Below are 18,430 nucleotides of genomic sequence, written 5' to 3'. Positions count from 1 at the left end.
GATGAGCTAACTGCAAGTGCAAGGTCAGCCAAACCAGCAGCTATGGTAACAGCCCTGTTCCCTGGCTAGATCTGTGATTAAGGTATGTCAGCTCAGTTAGTCTGTGAGTCGTCAGTCTGCTGGTGTTATTTGCCCGGTGGCTGGAATTTATTTGGAGCAACAGAGCTACTTTGCAAATGTATGCATCTGCATATATCTGTCTCTGCAAAAGCCTACAAGCTGTACATATCTAAGTCCAGAACTGTTCTACTGAGCCTTATCTTCTGCAACAGTAAACTATTTGGACCTTAGGCAGCTTCTGTGTGGTGACTGGTACTGGAAGCGACTTCCGCTGCACGGCTGTTCCTGGTAGTACAGAAACCCCCAGAAACAGATTTTCAAGGGGGTGCAGGGAGGCATGAAAGCCCAGTTCTACGAGACAAACTCTGCTCAATGAAATTAGGACCCAATCAAACAGCTCTTTCGATTTATGAGAGTCATCAGGGTCCACAGTTCATTTCCTCCTACTTTGAATTGCTACTCCCAAAATGCACAAAATCTGTGCAGGGAAAGATGAACATACATGCCATGAGCAATGGCGGCTTGATCATATAACTTTAAAGTCTCTGAAAGGCTCTTATTGTAAACAACCCAATATATTTTAATGTAAAGAGATCACCTTGTACGACTTATCCAACAACCATAATTCAAAAGTGCAAGGGCTCTGAAATCTCCATGGATGCAAATGAATATGAACTAGGGATCCTAGCTTTGCAGTACAGAAATATATCTTCAGAATCCTGGAAGCCACAACTTTCATGTGAGGAAAAAGCTTAGGAGTCCTAATGATTTTAATAAGTGGTTTTAGTAGGCCAAGGTCAATGTGCGACCACTTATTTCACAGCAGGGACAATGTCATCATCTGCTGGAGCTCTACCTGCCAAACCTCTGCATGTCAAATAAACTTTTCTCAGAAAGAAACCCACCATATAAACTACACAAAGAAAGAGGCAGGCTACAGTAGCATGCCACTTCTATTTTTGGAAAATTCCAACACTCCTTTGAAAATGGTCATAAAACAGCAAGGAAGTTTTTTTGAGTCAGCTAGAATTCTTTCTGGATGATTCAAACCAGGAGGCATGGGGTGAGAGAAAAACTGGCTTGTTATTGAAGCTATGATATCTGCTTTAGTCCAACATTCCTTTTTTGTAGTATACAGTAAGCCCAAAACTTTAAGCACATTTAACTTAAACACATTCAGCCTAAGCAGCTTTGGCCCTATGTACCTGAAGGAGCATCGCCACCCCCATCATTCAGCCCAGACACTGAGATCCAGCCCCAAGGGCCTTCTGCTGGTTCCCTCAGTGCAAGAAGAGAAGTTGCAAGGAACCAGGCATTGGGCCTTCTTAGTAGTTGCACCCGCCCTGTGGAACGCTATCCCATCAGATGTCAAGAAAATAAAAAAACTCTCTGAGTAACCTCAGCCATTGTTAGATTGATGTGATCCTGCTCCTTTCGATTACCATAATTCCATTACCTACCACCTACTTCTTATATAGCAGGTACGTCCAACAGGTAGATTGTGATCTACCAGTAGATCACCGGATGTCTGTGGTAGATCACTGCTAGATTACTGGCACCCCTAAAAAAAGCTCACCCAAAATTTTCCTCTTCCCTAAAAAAGCTGAACTATGACCTGAAGCCCTAAACAAAAATGGGCCTCCCTCCCTCCTAAAAGAAGCTCAACAAGTTTGACCTAAACCCCCCAAAACAGGGCTTCCCTTCCTTAAAAAAACTCAACAGCTTTGACCTGAACCCCCCCAAAAGGGGGTAGATCACTCCCAGTTTTTAACTCTGTGAGTAGATCAGAGTCTCTTGGGAGGTGGCCACCCCTGTTATATAGTATAGTCTCAAATCCACCCACCCACCCATATATTACCAACTATAGAAAACCTTGTGCCTTCCAGACGTCTTGGACTACCACTACTAGCCAGCATAGCCATGCATCATGCCAAAGCAACATGCGCCACCATTTTTAGTGGCCAGTAAAGCATTTTTATCAAGGAACATTTATAAATATGATCTGCTCTCTTTTTATAAGCAAAGAGAAAATTAAGATCATGTTTGGAAAACAAAGCTTGCTGATAAATGACTGTTTACTTGGAGGCAAGGGGCGAGATGGATCAAGGACAAGAATGTTAATGAGGATGCTGGGTTAAACTATGGAGGAAGTGAGGGTGACTCCAAAAGGACTTCGTCTAGAGTGATGCAGAACTTGGCAACTTCAGAAATGTTTTTGGATCTGAGGCATGTGGGTAAGAAGGGAAAATTGAATCAAGAATTATTTGAGGGCAGAAATTGCTCACATTCACTCTGAACTTGAAGCTGCAGTTAAGGCGAATCCTGGTGAGATCCCCAGAGTACTGCGTAGGTGCATGTTGTGGGATTAGTATGAGTGAGCATGGTCTGAGGATGTGGACAGGGCACTTTGTAGGAGTGTGGCGGACAAAGGTCCAAGCATACTTCACTGTGAGAGCTTCAGAAGCAGCAATAGATTGCCTCCCTCTGAAGGAGACAACTCTGGACCCAGAGATATTAAGTAACTGTTGCACGGTTGCAAATATCCCTTTTTTGAGTAAGGTGTTCAAGAAGGGGACAACTGCAGGTGAATCTGGATATAGCTGAGTTCTGGATCTATTTTAATCTGGTTTTTCAACAAATCTGTCTTTGCTACCAACTGATTATGGAAAGGGGGAGCACTATCCTACTTATTTTTCTCAACATCTTGGCAGCTTTTAATACAATAGATCACAGTATCTTCCTGAACTGGTTCTGTGGGTTGGTGGTACAACTGTGCTATAGTGGTTCAATTCCTACCTTCAGGGTCATGTTGAGAGATGTCTGTTTGGCCTCTTGGCAATAGTGCTAAGGGATTCCCCTCTGTCTCCCATGTTATTTATTTTAATATCTGTAATAAAACTTTTGGGAGGAATCATCCAGGGGTTTGCAGCAAATTGTCATCAGTATGACGACACCCAGTTCTATCTTTCCACTCCATCAGAATTGGAAAAGGTGGTAGATAGGATGGATAGATGCTTAGAGGCAGTGACAGACCAGATGTGGGCCAAAAAATTACAACAGAATCCTGAAAACTCAGAAGTACTGTGGCTAGTCAAGTCTCTGATCTAGGAACTGGCCTAGGATAAGGGCGGCAGTTGCCCTGTGGAACAGGTATGTAGCTTGGTGGTCCTTTCTTATCCATAATTATTGTCCTTAGAAGCCCAGGTGGTATTAGTGGCTAGGAGAGCCTACTGCCAGGTACAGCTGGTTTACAAGCTACATGGACCAAGCCAGCCTGCTATCAGTAATTCATACCCTAGTGACCTCCTGTTTGATTACTGCAACGGGCTTTAGAGTTGCCCTTGAAAATTGTCTGGAAGCTGCAACTTGTGCAGAATGTGGCTGTCAGGTTATGAACTAGAGCAATGAGATGGGCTCACAAAGCACCTGTCTTAAAATCTCTACATTGGCTGCCTGTGCTCTACTGGGCTCGTTTCAGTGTGTTAAGTGACGGCTTGCAGAAACGAAACCTCTCATACCAGCCCATTTGATCCTTAATATCAGCTGGGGAGGGGGTTCTGCTCATCATGCCCAGCAAGATTCATGAAGGGCCTTCTCTGTGGTAGGGCCCCAACTCCCCAAGAGCTACATCTATCTCCTATGTTGTTTAAATATTTAGCTTATATATGCTTTTATTGACGCATTTTGTTGCTGTGGTTCTTGTGTATCTCCTTGAGCTCTTTGAAGGCAGGATGATCCATAAATACTCTGAATAAATAAATAAATAAATTTCAATTACCTCCAGGGTGACCCCCACCCCCAAGCAAAATAATCTGTGCAGTCTCAACAGTTTCTATACAACCACTTAAATAGCATTAAGCTAAGCATCTATAAATTTTTACGCGACTGGAACTTTAGCAGGAGTAAATGCTTGAGTTTGTGTCACAGGGGGTTCCCAACGAAGAAACCATGCTTTAGATGTTTTCTTGATATGGCATATGGTAGCCACAAATCAGAGAAACACTAGTGAAATACTTGAGGGCCCTTATATAGGATTTGGTAGTTTTTTGTGGGAAAGAGGGAAGCTGTAGCAGTTGCACAAACATAGAAACTAGAGCTCTTATGGCTGGGCAGAGGCAAGATGCCACTCTCAATTTGCAAAGCACAAATCCACGACAATATGTATTCTACTGCAGTGACAGAAAAATTAATAAGAGAAAATAAGCAAACCGCTACAAAAAACTAAAAAGATCCTTCATCTGCCACCGTACGTTAGAAATCTCACAGGAACATTTTTATGAAAAGTGACATCTGTCAGTGTGGTTTACGTTTGTATTATTTAATGGTCTAAACCTTTGTTTATAGCCAGGTTACTACTCTACTGTCTGTTAGCATCAATAGGCTAAAATACGATCATGTCTCTTTCTAATCTACTATTACTAGATGCTTTTAAAAATAACCTACACTTCATCCTGGATACAGTTACAGCAAAACAATGGGAAAGAAATTCATTTGTGTACTGTCCTAGCGTATTTCTGTGGGAAAGTAAAGCTTGCAAAATGAAGGTGATAGAGGCAAGAATAAAACACCACCATCTTAGTTTGCACAGAGTGTTCCTAACACAAGGTTTTGAACGCTCAAGCCATATCTCTGGAGACGAAAGACACATGGGCATACACATGGAAATTCAGCAGTTTTCATGTAGATGCTGTGGCAAGAAGGTCCATCAAATAGAAGCAGCTATCCAACATAAACAGAATAACTAAGTTCCACTCTAAACAAAACCGTGGGATATTTAATCATATCCAAGTGAACAGTGAATGAAACCGCACTGGATTCTGAAAATTCCACTGATACTCTTTCATTAGTAGTGCTGTTCAGTACAGTATTTGCAACAAAACCTTGGACAATCCAAGGTAATCAGAAGTGGCTAAACATTGCAAATTTGGGCAAATAGCTATACCAGACAATTTTGTCCTTAAAGTGATTGTTCGTATTCAAATTTTAATATCTCTGCACTGGTTGAGCCACTCAACAGAATGGAGCGCTCATGAGGGTGAATGTTTGTGCAGTGGATGTCTAAGGTTTGAATAACCAATATTTGTGGTCTTTTATTTTTTAGATATAGAAAGCTAGACAATACAAAAGAATTTTGCTTTAGAAATGTATATATTGTGCATGTTACTTTTACAATTGGCAAAAGTTATAAACACAGAAAATGAAATACTAGTTTTCAGGAAGAGTGTCAACTAGGTAATTATTGCTAAGGAATTCAAAATCATAATACTATTATTATACCTAGTATATGCACATGTGATGCATTAGGGAGTTCAGTGTGCTTCCCATATATATTCCCATATATTAATATAATATATTAATATAATCCTTACAACAACCCTGTAAAGGTATGTCAGTATGAATCGCCCTCATATTTCAGATCTGGGGTCTGAAGGCAAGAGCAAGCAGCTTGTTAGCAGTTTGGATTTCACTTAAGTGATATTGCTTTTGCTTCAGAACCAGGAATGTTGCTTGGATAGAAAAGAGTAAAATAAGATGCATTTTTTAGCACCAAGCATGGTATTTTAGAAATGATCTCTGAAGTGATGCTATATATTTTGGATTAAATGGTTTCAATTTTCAGGTGATGCAAGAAGTGTCAATTGTACTGAAAGATCATTCCTTAAAGAATGATCTTTTTTCTGTCAATGGCCACATTCCTCCAAGAACAATTTGTAAGAAGCTGCAAGGCAGTAGTGGGCAACCCCTTTTCTCTCTCCCACTTTCTCTGCCCCCCCCGGGGGGGGGGAGGTTCAGATTGCTCTTCCCAGGGGTCTTGGTTAATCACTCCCTGTCTTAAGTTATCTCAGGAAAGCCACAGACATTGGATGACATGGCACAAATCGCACTCCATTCTGCAAAGACTACGTTCAAGCAGACATGCAGCAAATAAAATAATAATGATCAATAAATAAATTAAATTTGTATACTGCCCTTCATCTGTAGATCTCAGGGCAGGTCACAGCATAAAAATACATGATCGAAACACAATCGCTTTCAATACATGTTTTGGTTACAGCTTGCAATTACCTAGGAGATAGTGACCCTGAGTCCTGGCCTGAATGACAACCTAAGCCAGGCATCCCCAAACTTCGGCCCTCCAGATGTTTTGGACTACAATTCCCATCATCCCTGACCACTGGTCCTGTTAGCTAGGGATCATGGGAGTTGTAGGCAAAAACATCTGGAGGGCCGCAGTTTGGGGATGCCTGACCTAAGCCAAACCTTGGCTTACCTCCCTGTAACGCTGCAGCAAAAAGGACCAAAGGAGGCGCAAAGCAGCTGTGGGCAGTCTTGCTAAGACAGGGTTTGACTTCGCATGCCTTGCAAACCAGGCCACTGTTTTGCCCTTAGGATACAACTGGGAATGAGGGTTAGGCTCATATACTACCACTTGCACTTTCATCCCAATGGAAAGAAGGCGATGAGTAATTTGTGCCCAAACATGAGACCTCTCCAACTGTGAGAAATAGAACCCAGTTTCTAGAAGGTTCATTCTCACAAGAGGCAGGGAAAATCTATGTTCAAACAAACATGGCATTTCCCAAGTTCATTTGTTACCTTCTGCTCACATTCATGGAAGCAGAGGAAGGAGCACACATGCCCCAAATCTGCTCAGAATCTCAGAGTAGGTAGAATCCTGGGAGTAAAACAGTGCTTGGCTAAGGCCACTGTCACCATCCTTCCCAATGTAGAAATCACTACAAGCTTCCTAAAATCTGCACACAGGCACAGGATATGCCAACTATCTATCTAAAAGACAAGCTTGTTCTCACACTTCCGACATCTCTTTTAACTGTACACGCAATTCTGAAATATCTTTGGCGGAAAATCAAGAATGAACTTCCTAATGAGAAAGATAGCGTTTGTGAAAACAGATGACGCACAGCACATGTTATGTTTAGTGCAGATGACCGTAAAGTATGTACCAACATGCTATGTGGTTTACTGCTATTAAGAGGAAATTGTTTCCCCTTGAAGAGAGATCACAATTAGCACAAGTTTTGCCAAAAATTTACAGGCAGGGACAGGACAAAAATAAATATATTTATAAAAGAAATTATGTTAAAGTTCAATGTTGCAGGAGTGTCTCAGGAGATGCTATAGAACAATAGCCTAGAGTTATTCTCACAGAGCCAGCTGGAAGCCACCGTTAAACTAGGGAAAGAATTACTGGAGCTACAAATACAAATTCTTGAAGGCAGGTTTGTGTACCAAGGGGGAAGAAGCAGACAACCTCCATCTAAATGGAAGCTGGTGTCCATTGTAAACAAATGAAGTTTCGCTATGTTACCTTGTTAATGTCAAAAGTTTATTTCTTTATGAAATAAACCCAGAAAAGCAACATTTTAAGTATTAGGCAAAGGATATTAATGACTAAGATTTGTTTCTACTGCTAAAGATCAAAGGAGAAGAGATTTCTGAACAAAATAATTCTTGGCTAAAATGTTTTGAAAACTAAGTTGCTTTATGCAAAACAATTATCTGCAAATATTATTAAATCTCAGTGCTTACTGTTGTACTCATGTTTTAAGCATTAAATAAACAAATGCATGTTGGAAGAGGTGGCAAATAAGATATAGAAACAATACCTGCACTCCATTTTCTTCAAGCTGCTTTCAATCCTTCCCTTCCCAATGAAATTTGTTACCTTTTGTTATTTATGTGCTCAAGTTTCTCTCATTATGAAAAAAACTAACCTAGTCAGCAGCTTAGCAATTGTCTTAGTAATTTGTTTTAATATAGTATTAGTGAAATTACAAAAATCATTGTGAGAAATGTTAGTATATAAGAATGCAACATTGACATGGGTAATTAAAATCAGTAGCTTTATTATTACGCAAGTTTTTGATTAGTAGACCTTTTGACTATTCTACAGATGGCAAAAGCAGCGTGACAAGTGAACAAAACATTTAACTTTGAAAAACAAAAAAGACGAACACACACTGACAAAGAAAAAGCAATAGATGAAAATACCAGATTAGATCTTGCAGTGTAGTATATTTCTTCTGAACTGTCCGAAAAATCGTTACTGACGGGCTGTTCATCAGACAAAGACCAGAAACTCAGGTTAATTACTTTTAGACTGAAAGACATCTAAGTACAAAGGGACATTGTTGCACCATAGCTGACTCTGCCATTACCATTTATTAAAGTGTCTAAAACTTTATACAATATAGCAGGTGGATTAGTATAGCCTTTAGATGTTCAATGGTGACTTAAGAAATGCAAGGACTGGTAATAGGTGTACATTTGTTTATACTTCTTATCCTACACACCAATATTTTTTATAAAAAAACATACATATTTTGTTGTTCTTCCCTGAAAGTTGCAAGCCACAGATTTCCCATCATTCCTGTACTATTATTTCTTACAAAGATTAACAAAGTCTTCTATTCTTAGGCAGTTCCATGTGCCAGGTGGTTTATGGTTCAAAATATGGAACCAGACCAACTTCATAGCTGTAAGCATATTTACTTCAATGCAAGCTGGTTCCAAGTGTGTTTCACACTGGGGCATATCAATGTGCATTACATGGGGTTGGACTAGATGACCCTCGGGAGTCCCTTCAAACTCTACAACTCTATGATTGAGTTCTTCCATGTTGCTGACAACTGTGTGTTATAAAAATGCTTAAACTCAAACTGCGACTTTATAGGACACTGAGGCCCAGATTCAAAGGACTGCAAAACTAGTTTTGTGAGCCTAACTAGGGGGTTGAGTCACTCTTCCTTAAACGGCGGACCCTCATGCCTCATGCTATTTTTGAGTCTGCAGTAGAAAGGAAAATAGGTTCCACTAGTACATACCCCTTCTTTGAGCCCAGGTAGCTCTTTAAATCCCAGCAGTCTCACTTGCATCCAACCAAACAACATTATAGACCTTAGAGCTTCTTTTCTTTTCTTTTGAAAAAAAAAGTGTGCATAGGAGTTTTAATCAGTAATCTGTCTCCATCTTCCACTGGTACAACAAGATGAGATATGAAGAAGTATATCTCCAACAGAACAAAGTGTTTAAAAGATAGTTCTCCAAAACTGGATTTAAAAACCAATTAACTGACGGGAAAGCAAGCTGCTCTGAAAAAAGGTATAAAGCAAGACTAACGTTGGTAAAGAACAATGCAGAAGAGAACATGCAGATGAAATGGCTGGTTCCCATGCTTAACTTTCTGCTTACAAAGTCAACCAGTATCAGCACTTAAACCTGTGAGGGAGTGGGGCAAAAACAGGAGTTGAAGTGCAACTAGACAAGCACTTCAATTGTATTTTATCTGAGTTTTGTCCCTCATGGTCTCAAGACAAATAATCTGTTTCCCAAACACAAACTTTTCTTCCATGCCAATGTTCTGGGTTCAGATTTTATAACTGCATACAATTACTGATAGATAAATTGTCATGCACAAGTAATTTTTCCACCTATTTTTGGTCTCCCTAATCTGTCCATAGCTCAGGAATAGAGCACATGTTTTGTTTGCAGAAGGTCCTAGGATAAATCCCAGGGACTTCCAGGTAGGGTTGAGAAATAAAGCTTCAACATTAACTGCAGGTCAGTATAGACCAGGCACCCCCAAACTTCGGCCCTCCAGATGTTTTGCACTACAATTCCCATCACCCTGGCCACTGGTCCTGTTAGCTAGGGATCATGGGAGTTGTAAGCCAAAACATCTGGAGGGCCGAAGTTTGGGGGTGCCTGGTATAGACCATAAGGAACTAGATGGGGGAACGGTCTGGCTCATTTGAAATACAGCAGTTTTGTATGCTCCTATCTTTAATAAGAGAGCCTGCAATATGGAAGTCAGAATGTGGAATACATGGACCACATATAGTTATTGTTGAGTAGAACTATCAAAGAGGCTAAGAAAACATGCAGGAGGCTTTGCAAACAACATACAAGATAGGAACAAGCACTTGGGAAAGAGGGAATGGGATGCAAAAACAAAACAAGTCCACACATTTAGAGTCAAGAATGTGCATTAGAAATGCAAGAATGTGGATTAGAAGCCAATGTGAAAAGAAAAACACTAAATTGAGTAAATTGTTTTCTAGAAGTACAAATCTTAAAAAATTACAACTATATAACCTGCCTAGTAATGGTCTATTGGCTATAATCATGAATCAAGAAATAAACAGAGCAAATTTCCAGCCTTTGCTCAGAAAGATACATAATTAGAGAAATGCAAATCTACCATGAAAAACCTGGTAGACATCCAAATAAAGGTGTTTTTGGAAAAAATGGGAGAACAGTGGCCTAAGAGATGTTGAAACTGAGAAAGCTGAAGGACTAGATGAATTTCCTGAAGGAAATTTTAGCAATCAAGATACTTCCCAATATGTATCAGGATGGCTGGTTTAAAGAGTATACCAAAGTTATATTTTCTCCAAGGAAAAATGAAATTACATGGATATGAAGTAAAGTAAGAAATGTCTTTATCATTTTACTGCATAAAAGTCTTCATGTGTTTCTATCCTGAGAGATAATTAAACACAAGGCGGGTGTCTAAGGACCATCAACACTCCTCATTATGAGTTCATGATTTAAGAGAATGCAGCAGCTAATCCAACACTGCCTTGTGGCTCATATCCCGAGTGAGAGATCTGTAGAGTTGTCAGCTTAAAACATGACACCTGCTGGTACCTTTAAAAGTTAGGAGGCAGTGGAAGAGGATGCAGCTGCCACGCATCAAGTACCATTCTTCTAAAAGACCACACTACTTCCTTGCCTGCTGTACAAAACAAAGCTTCAACTTCAACCTACACCAGGCAGGGAAGGAAGGAAGGGAAGAACAGGACAAGAGAGCGGAATAGTCAATTCCTCTCTGCTACCCCAATGTTTAGGGACGCGGGTGGCGCTGTGGGTTAAACCACAGGGCCTAGGGCTTGCCGATCAGAAGGTCGGCGGTTTGAATCCCCATGACAGGGTGAGCTCCCGTTGCTCGGTCCCAGATCCTGCCAACCTAGCAGTTCGAAAGCACGTCAAAGTGCAAGTAGATAAATAGGTACTGCTACAGTGGGAAGGTAAACGGCATTTCCATGTGCTGCTCTGGTTCGCCAGAAGCGGCTTTGTCATGCTGGCCACATGACCTGGAAGCTGTATGCCGGCTCCCTCGGCCAATAACGCGAGATGAGCGCCGCAACCCCAGAGTCGGTCACGGACTGGACCTAATGGTCAGGGGACCCTTTACCTTTACCCCAATGTTTAGAAAGCAACAGGCAGAATTGTTGTTGGGTGCTACCCACTGAAGACCTTAGGAAGCAAAATTTGCAAAGGGCAGCAGGAAGTAGATTTCTGCCTCCACTGCTTCCTGTGCTAAGGCAGGGGCTTGTTTGTGGGGAGTTCAGAGATAAGACGATTTGCCACATTTACTACCTATTGTTGGACTCTGCTATAACACAAAAATGGCAATTAAATCAACAATGTGCAGGCAAATATCTGGGCACAATTGGATGGAATGAAGTGGGACAACCACAAGACACAAGGGTAGACAGCATAGACTTCAGATATCCAAGAGCAAGTTTGCGTGGGACCCACCTGAATGCAATTCCCTGCTTTCTCAGTACTTTAATCTTTGCCTTGAAGTATATACTAGCCTCCTGGCCACTGGAATGTATCCACACCTCAGGGTTTCTGTCATATGGCAATCTGGTGTGCAGCCTTCTATTTGCTGACTACAATTAAGGTCCTGTCTAATGCCATCTCAATGCATAAGGCTCTTCTGTGTTTCCCCCATTGAGTTCTCTGCACTCACAACTGCTTTCAACCACCTGCCCTCTGCTAATATCCATCCTTCCATACTAATGAGATATCTGACCTTAGATGTACACACAGTGACCAAGCATATAATAGTCATGTTTTTTTAAGTAAGCAAACTGCAGAATGAGGGTGGCTAACATATTTTGGTTTGAGGAAGGTATGTCAGTAGTGTGTGTGGCCACCTCACAGACTTTCACTCTCAGTGGCATCAGGTGCTTGTGGCTGATTCAGAGGTGCAGAGCAAGCTGCCACCATTGTGACTGCAGCAGTTTTTGGCAACAGCAATGAGCAGCTGACTGTCACTGAGCGTTGGCCAGTGCTCTGGAAACATGAAGGAAACCAGCTCCACTATTATTAAAAAAGGAGAGAGAAACCAGCCCCAATGTTTGGTCAGCATTCAGGAAACAGATGAATGCCCCTTCTTGTTCCTGGAGCACCTTGACCAGCTCTCAGTGTCACCATGCAAGTCACCCCAATAAAATGGGTAAAATTTGCCATGGGTTAGTGGGCCATTAAAACTGGCTTGGCGGGCTGGGTCTGGCCCATGGACTCATCAGCACTGCTGTAAGGCGAGGCAATACTGCAGCGGGTGCAAGAGCAAAGTGATGCACGGCATGCGGGGTGGTGGGGACCCACAAGGAAGACATAAGGAAGAACACAAGTTACATGCAACAAGCCTAAATTGAGTCATTCGCCTGATGTATCAGAAGCTGAGGCTGCATAACAGCCTGCCCCACATAAAACTTGTGACCTATTAGACTCTGAGGCAAAGACACATGAGTTGTACTTGTTTAAGTTTTGGCCTGCTGTGTTTCGTAGTTACAGGGTCACAGTGACTCACAAGTCCGCCTTTGCTGCAGCAAGCAAAGTGGACGAGATTTCTACCTAATTGCCAAATTCAGTGCTCCCATCTTATGAGGAAGCTGCTCAACAGCTTTAGAGAAATATAAACGGGGTACTCAAAATAGCCTTAAAACAGGAAGGAAGACAGCTATATCTACTTGTGGGATATTTGCTTAAGAATCAGAAGACAGATCTGACTACGTTTTGAAGGATCCCAAATATTCAGAAAAAATATATATTATGCAAATCATAATTTTGAGGTCTTGCACAGATATATAAACCATACATATCCACAGAAGTCTACAAGTCTTATGCTCTGAATCACATTTTTTTTATATGGCATGATTTCGTGCAGCAAAACACATACAACTGTGTTACTCACAAACTCATGATGAGGCTCTGTCTCCTTTCTTAAAGGTGGATCAAATTTTACTTGGCCAACTATCGAAGAGAATAAATGAAATATTCAGAAGTGAGGTCAAAGCATGTACAGTAGATATATAAAATGATGGTAAAAGCCTTTGGAAAACTAGTCAGAAAGTAAGCATCGCATACAGTATTGTATCTTTTTAACATGTTTGTGTGTTTTGCAGCTCTTGGCACTTGGTTTCCAATTGGTTTTTCAAATGCTTCATATCCTTGGGAATACAATGAAGCATTGAGGAAACAGAGCCGCATGGATGAAGCTAGCTCAGCTTTGGGCAGTAAAGTTAAGCCAACCAAGAGCGATGGAAGTAAAGAAACTATATACTTCTAGCAAGACTGAAATTTTAAATCTATGATCATCTAACATAGACTGGGTGGTAATGAGCTAATACAAATCACCATCACATGACAAATTCACAATTAAGTTTGAAAACCTGCGTACGTACTTACAGTTTATTTCAGAGCGTGTTTTTTCTTCTCTCACATTTCTGCTTGTCGAATGAATTCTATGAGGCACAAGAAGAGGCTAGGGGAAATATATACATAGTTTAACAAATGAAAAGACAGGTGTTCCATATGCCTCTTGTGAATACTCTTTAAAAACACCTTTACACAAAATTCTGTATAATGAAAATCATTGCATATACACAGATATTTATCATGACTGAAATCTCTAGTATGAAATGAGCTGGAGGTACAACAGAATGCCCTCCTGTAGAAGCAGCAGTGTAAAAGCGTCCTGTGAGTTTAAGAAATTTTAAAGCATAACTTAAAATTCAACGGAGGAGACCCTTGTGAGTTTCAGATTAAGATTCCACATTCCAAAAATAGCATTAGCTCCCAGTGGAAAACTACATTCAGATAGAAACCAAGTTTCTATCACTTTATATAAAAGTCCATCATCCATGGGGACATAAGTTCTTGGCAGACTGATGTCTACTCCATTGTCTCTATTTATGAGTCTAGACCTGTCACAGCTACTAATGGTATACTATTAATGTTAAAGAAAGCCTTGGGCGAGTCTTTTTTCAATTGAGAGCCGTTATCTTTCATTTTTGGAAGAATCCTCCTTTGTCATCAAAGTCACCTTTACTAGGAAAGTATTGCTACTGCAAACGTATTGTTTGGTGGAAACTCTCACGGCGAGGTAGGTTTTAAGTGAACTGCATGAATAGACGCAGGCAGACAAAGTGATAGTGACATTCTATTTAGTTTTGTAAGTGCATGTTCATCAGCAACCAGGATGGTTTGGCAAATGGGTCTCAGGAGGGACCACCGAGGCCAATGGTGGTCGCTAATATCCCTCTCTCCTTTTTACCTGTGCATCAGGGCAGCAAGCATGCTATGAATCGTAGCAACAGTGAAGATTACAGCCACCAGCTGAAAAAGGGACCCTTACCTTCAATCTGGTAAAGTGATTGGGGGGAGGGGCACCAGGGTAGCATAAGCCTGCTCTGGAGACACCTTGCCCAGGTGCTAGCTCTGCTTTACCGCTAGTTTCTCTACTTAGCTTCCCCAATATGGGTGCATTGTAAACTTGTTGGGGTGCCAGTGGATAATTACAAGTAGAAACCATTCCAGAAGTTATGCTTTCAGCAAAACTGAAGTTATAAAACCTGAAATAAAGATTTTGCTATATAGGAGTTTAGACGAGACACTGAACTACAGTCCCCTCTAGCAACCTAATGTATTTATCTCAGTGTTATAGGGATTAAATACAAGTAAGCTTCAGGATGCATCCTGAAGGGTAAAGCAGCCTAAGCTAGCTAAGAATGTATCCCAGCTTCACATTGTAATTAGCCACTAAAGATTTTCCTATAATGCTGCTAAGTGGCATCCTTATCAGTCAATCAAAAACAGACCAGCAGGGCTTAGTTCAATACAAGGCCTGGAAACTGTCTTATTGTTTCAGATAACTAGTTTGTGGAAACTAGTTTGTGCCCTAAGCTCCACAAGCAATGACGTAGTAACAAGTAATAATTTAAGTGTGAGCATCTTCAGAAATGCTTAGGCTGCAAAGAGCTCCATCTCAGTTAATTCATAGCAAATTAGGGGACTGCAAGGTTGTTTTTCTACAGTACAACAAAAGTATTTTGGCTACTTTGAGTCTAAAGAGTGGACAAGGTTCAAAGAATCTCTGACTCTTTCAATATTTTTTTAGACAACTAAAATGTGCATTGTCAATATATACTAATGCAAACCTTAACATGGGAGATAACCCACCCCATGCAAGGATGGGAGATACAACAGTAACGAACTGCTTGGAGCTACAAAAAAGCCTGTAGCACACTATTCTGAGCAGTGCTAGTGTCTGTTGCATGGTCTCTGGGCTCTATGGTGTCTCAGAGACTAGCTAAGTCTGAAGCCCCGAGGATGCGGGCAAGAGAAATTGTGCCCAATGTCTGGCATTTATTGCCGAGTTCAACTAGTAAGCAGAATCATTGCGGCAAAACACGAGACTGGTCTCTTTGGGTAAGTCACTCTCTCTCAATCGAAGATTCCTTTCTCACCAGTTTCATTCATTCATGAGACAAGTTCTAGAAATACAGATATTCGCAAACATCCTCCTTATCCTCAGCCGTACAACATTACCTGACATGGGGAAGGTGTCTCATATATAGCTCAGATGTTTTATTTTAAAACTGCAAACGCAACGACTTCTATAACAAAGAAGTATTCTCACCTCAGGGTCATCATCATCAAAATCATGATAGGTGGAATGATCGGGATTATTCATTTTATCCAACAGTTCAATAGCAAGCGTCCGGGTCAAGGGCTGGGTAACAAAAGGGTGCTAAAGACACAAAATGAAGCAGGAGAGAAAGCAAATGGAATTTGCATTAGAATTTGAAAATTTTAACATAGATAGAAGCTGGGCGAGCTTCCTAAAACCAACAGTAAAAACAATGTATAAGTCTCCCCAAGGTTATCAAGGCAAAGTTCAGTCAAGTGCTCACTTTTCCTGCCCACTCCCCCATGGGAACAGACTAAAGATAGTAGTAGCAGCAGCTCATATGATTCTATGTATAGGGGAGGAAATCAGATAAACAAAAATAGGTGTTCCATAGGGCCTCAGCACACCAATCGTTGAACCAACTGGATACTGTATAACATAATACGCCACCCCACCAGGAATGATTTGCCTCGGCACCTGCTTATGGAAGGTTTATTCACATAAGGACAATACAACAGACAGCATTTTAACACAGTAGAAAACAATAAAATGTAAGTTATACCTGTAATAGTTTTTCAGCTGTGGGTCTTTTCTTAGGATTCTTTGTAAGTGCCATTTTCACAAAATGGTGGAAGCTATTTGACCTTTAAAATGTAATTGCAAGCTTTAGAAAGTTATTTGGGGACTACAGTAATCAATACACTGTAGCGATATAACAAAGGTATTTACCATTTCATTTTGTCCTTTAGCTTGGGAGACTGAAAGTTGCTTTTTGTCATTAGGAAGAGTGCTCTGAAAAGCAAGAACAGTTGTTACTTGCTATTTAAGAACTAAAAAACAGATATTATTTTATATCCAGGAGCAAAAACTCTGAGATGCCTTCAGTAAGGGAAAGTTTTTTGTTTTGCTTTTTGTTTAAAAAGGAAACAAAAACAAAAAACAAAAAAACACCCCACTCTATCCATGGGCCCATAACATCAAGGTAGAATGCACAAGGCAAGAATGGCAACTATCTGATTTACACCATAAATTAAATGCAACAGCAATTGGTCTTGGTTTTTTTAAAAAATGTTGAGAGTCTTTGATGACAGGGGTAGCTATACTTATTTGAGGCCTTACAGTTTGGTTCTGTAAAGACCCTGTGCACCTGGAACACGGTGTATACAGTGGCTTCTGTAGTAGGGCTCTTGCAAACATGATTCTCATTTCTCTCATCAGCTGCCTTGGCATGTGATCTTCTGAGAGCAGTGCAATATCCAAAGCTCTTCAGCTGTTACAAGCAGCACTCTTGATGGCTCTTCTTCAGGCATCTAGCACAGTGGTCCTCAACCCCCGGGCCACGGACCGGTACCGGGCCGTGGATCAATTGGTACCGGGCCGCCCAAGGAACATTAAATACAATTAAATTAAAATTATTAAATCAAAACAATCTAAAGAAAATATAAACAATCAACGTCCCCCCCCTCAGGGGGCCGTGAAACAATCAACGCCCCCCCCCTCAGTGGGCCGCAGTAAAATGATCAAACGTTGACTGGTCCGCGGCGATAAAAAGGTTAGGGAGCACTGCTCTAGCACACAGGCTACATCTATATGTGATAGCTCAGGAAGAGCTGTCAAAAAGATGCTACTGGTAATTTGCAGGACATCTACTACTGAACGGCTGAAGTGGGGTTGAAGCACATTCAGATGACAGCATGTGTGTGTGCAGGGGAAAGGAATGTAAACCAATAACCCTTGAGAGACCTGAAGTCACCACTGCTGCCCATGTCTGAAGGTTCCTTTTTCCATCCCTCTATTGTCTCTAGCTAAGCAGGCTTCTATGATCACTGAATATCTATTTTGGAAGGAGAGTTTAGAAATGTCACACACATAAACCTTGTATCATAAAGCCTTAAAGTAAGAGAACTATCCCCTGCCCACATTTTCATATTTGAAATTGTTCCAGAGCGCTTTCCTAGAGGCATAAGGAAGAAATAAAAGGAAAGAATCACACCTTTCCTTCTTTTTCCTTCCTCTATCAAACAGTTGCCAAAGCTGACTGTGCAGGCCATCTGTCAATGGACAGAAAAATGCAAACATGCAGGTAGGTTCCGCACTCTGTGGTTAGTACGTTCTTTTTAAGAAAAACTGCAAATCACATTTATCCCGTGGTAGTTATGTTCCTATGGGTTCTAAATGCCACCTGAGCATTCCAGCTATACAAACATTTACCAACCTCATTGGATGCAAGTCAAACATAGGGGGCTGAAGTTCTGCTAGTTCTATAGCAGTTATTCCAACAGCCCATAGGTCACAGAGCTGATTATAGCCACCCTTCCTTTCAACTGCAGCAACTTCAGGGGCCATCCTAAAAATGAGAGAACGTGAGATTGGAATATGCAGCAAGTTCTAATTCTTAAATTTTGGAAACACAATGCAACCCAAGCAATTTTCAATAAATTTCATCTCCCTGTTGTTCATTACACTTTTAATTAAGCCAAACACAGCAAATGCCCTCCTACCTTCACGAGTCCCAATGCCAGGTCAAGGATGTTGTTTTTCCACTTTGCCTGCCAACATTTCAACCAGCTATTCTAATTGTATCATTAACATTTTACAACATTTATCTCCATGCTACAAGATCTATAAATACACACCCAC

At 40.9% G+C, this 18,430-nt stretch overlaps 1 protein-coding gene across 10 annotated transcripts in view; it reads right to left on the bottom strand.

Moving 5' to 3' along the window:
- MAP4K3 (mitogen-activated protein kinase kinase kinase kinase 3) overlaps window positions 1-18,430 on the bottom strand; it is a 68,727-nt gene that overhangs the window by 26,823 nt on the left and 23,474 nt on the right. For 6 of the 10 annotated variants that reach the window (XM_035111013.2, XM_035111019.2, XM_035111017.2 and 3 more), the window contains exons 9-15: window positions 18,006-18,137; window positions 16,520-16,582; window positions 16,353-16,434; window positions 15,800-15,910; window positions 13,567-13,642; window positions 13,073-13,131; window positions 8,074-8,136 (exon numbers count right to left, since the gene is read on the bottom strand). In XM_035111013.2, coding sequence (XP_034966904.1) covers window positions 8,074-8,136; window positions 13,073-13,131; window positions 13,567-13,642; window positions 15,800-15,910; window positions 16,353-16,434; window positions 16,520-16,582; window positions 18,006-18,137 — 586 coding nt within the window. The remainder of the gene's footprint in view (window positions 1-8,073; window positions 8,137-13,072; window positions 13,132-13,566; window positions 13,643-15,799; window positions 15,911-16,352; window positions 16,435-16,519; window positions 16,583-18,005; window positions 18,138-18,430) is intronic. The other 4 variants (XM_035111016.2, XM_035111023.2, XM_035111018.2 and 1 more) reach the window with 1 other exon arrangement.

This window comes from Zootoca vivipara, chromosome 3 (assembly GCF_963506605.1).
Source record: "Zootoca vivipara chromosome 3, rZooViv1.1, whole genome shotgun sequence".
Classification (NCBI taxonomy): Eukaryota; Metazoa; Chordata; class Lepidosauria; order Squamata; family Lacertidae; genus Zootoca; species Zootoca vivipara.
The sequence above is the reverse complement of the archived record's forward strand: the minus strand, read 5'-3'. Positions and strand labels throughout refer to the sequence as shown.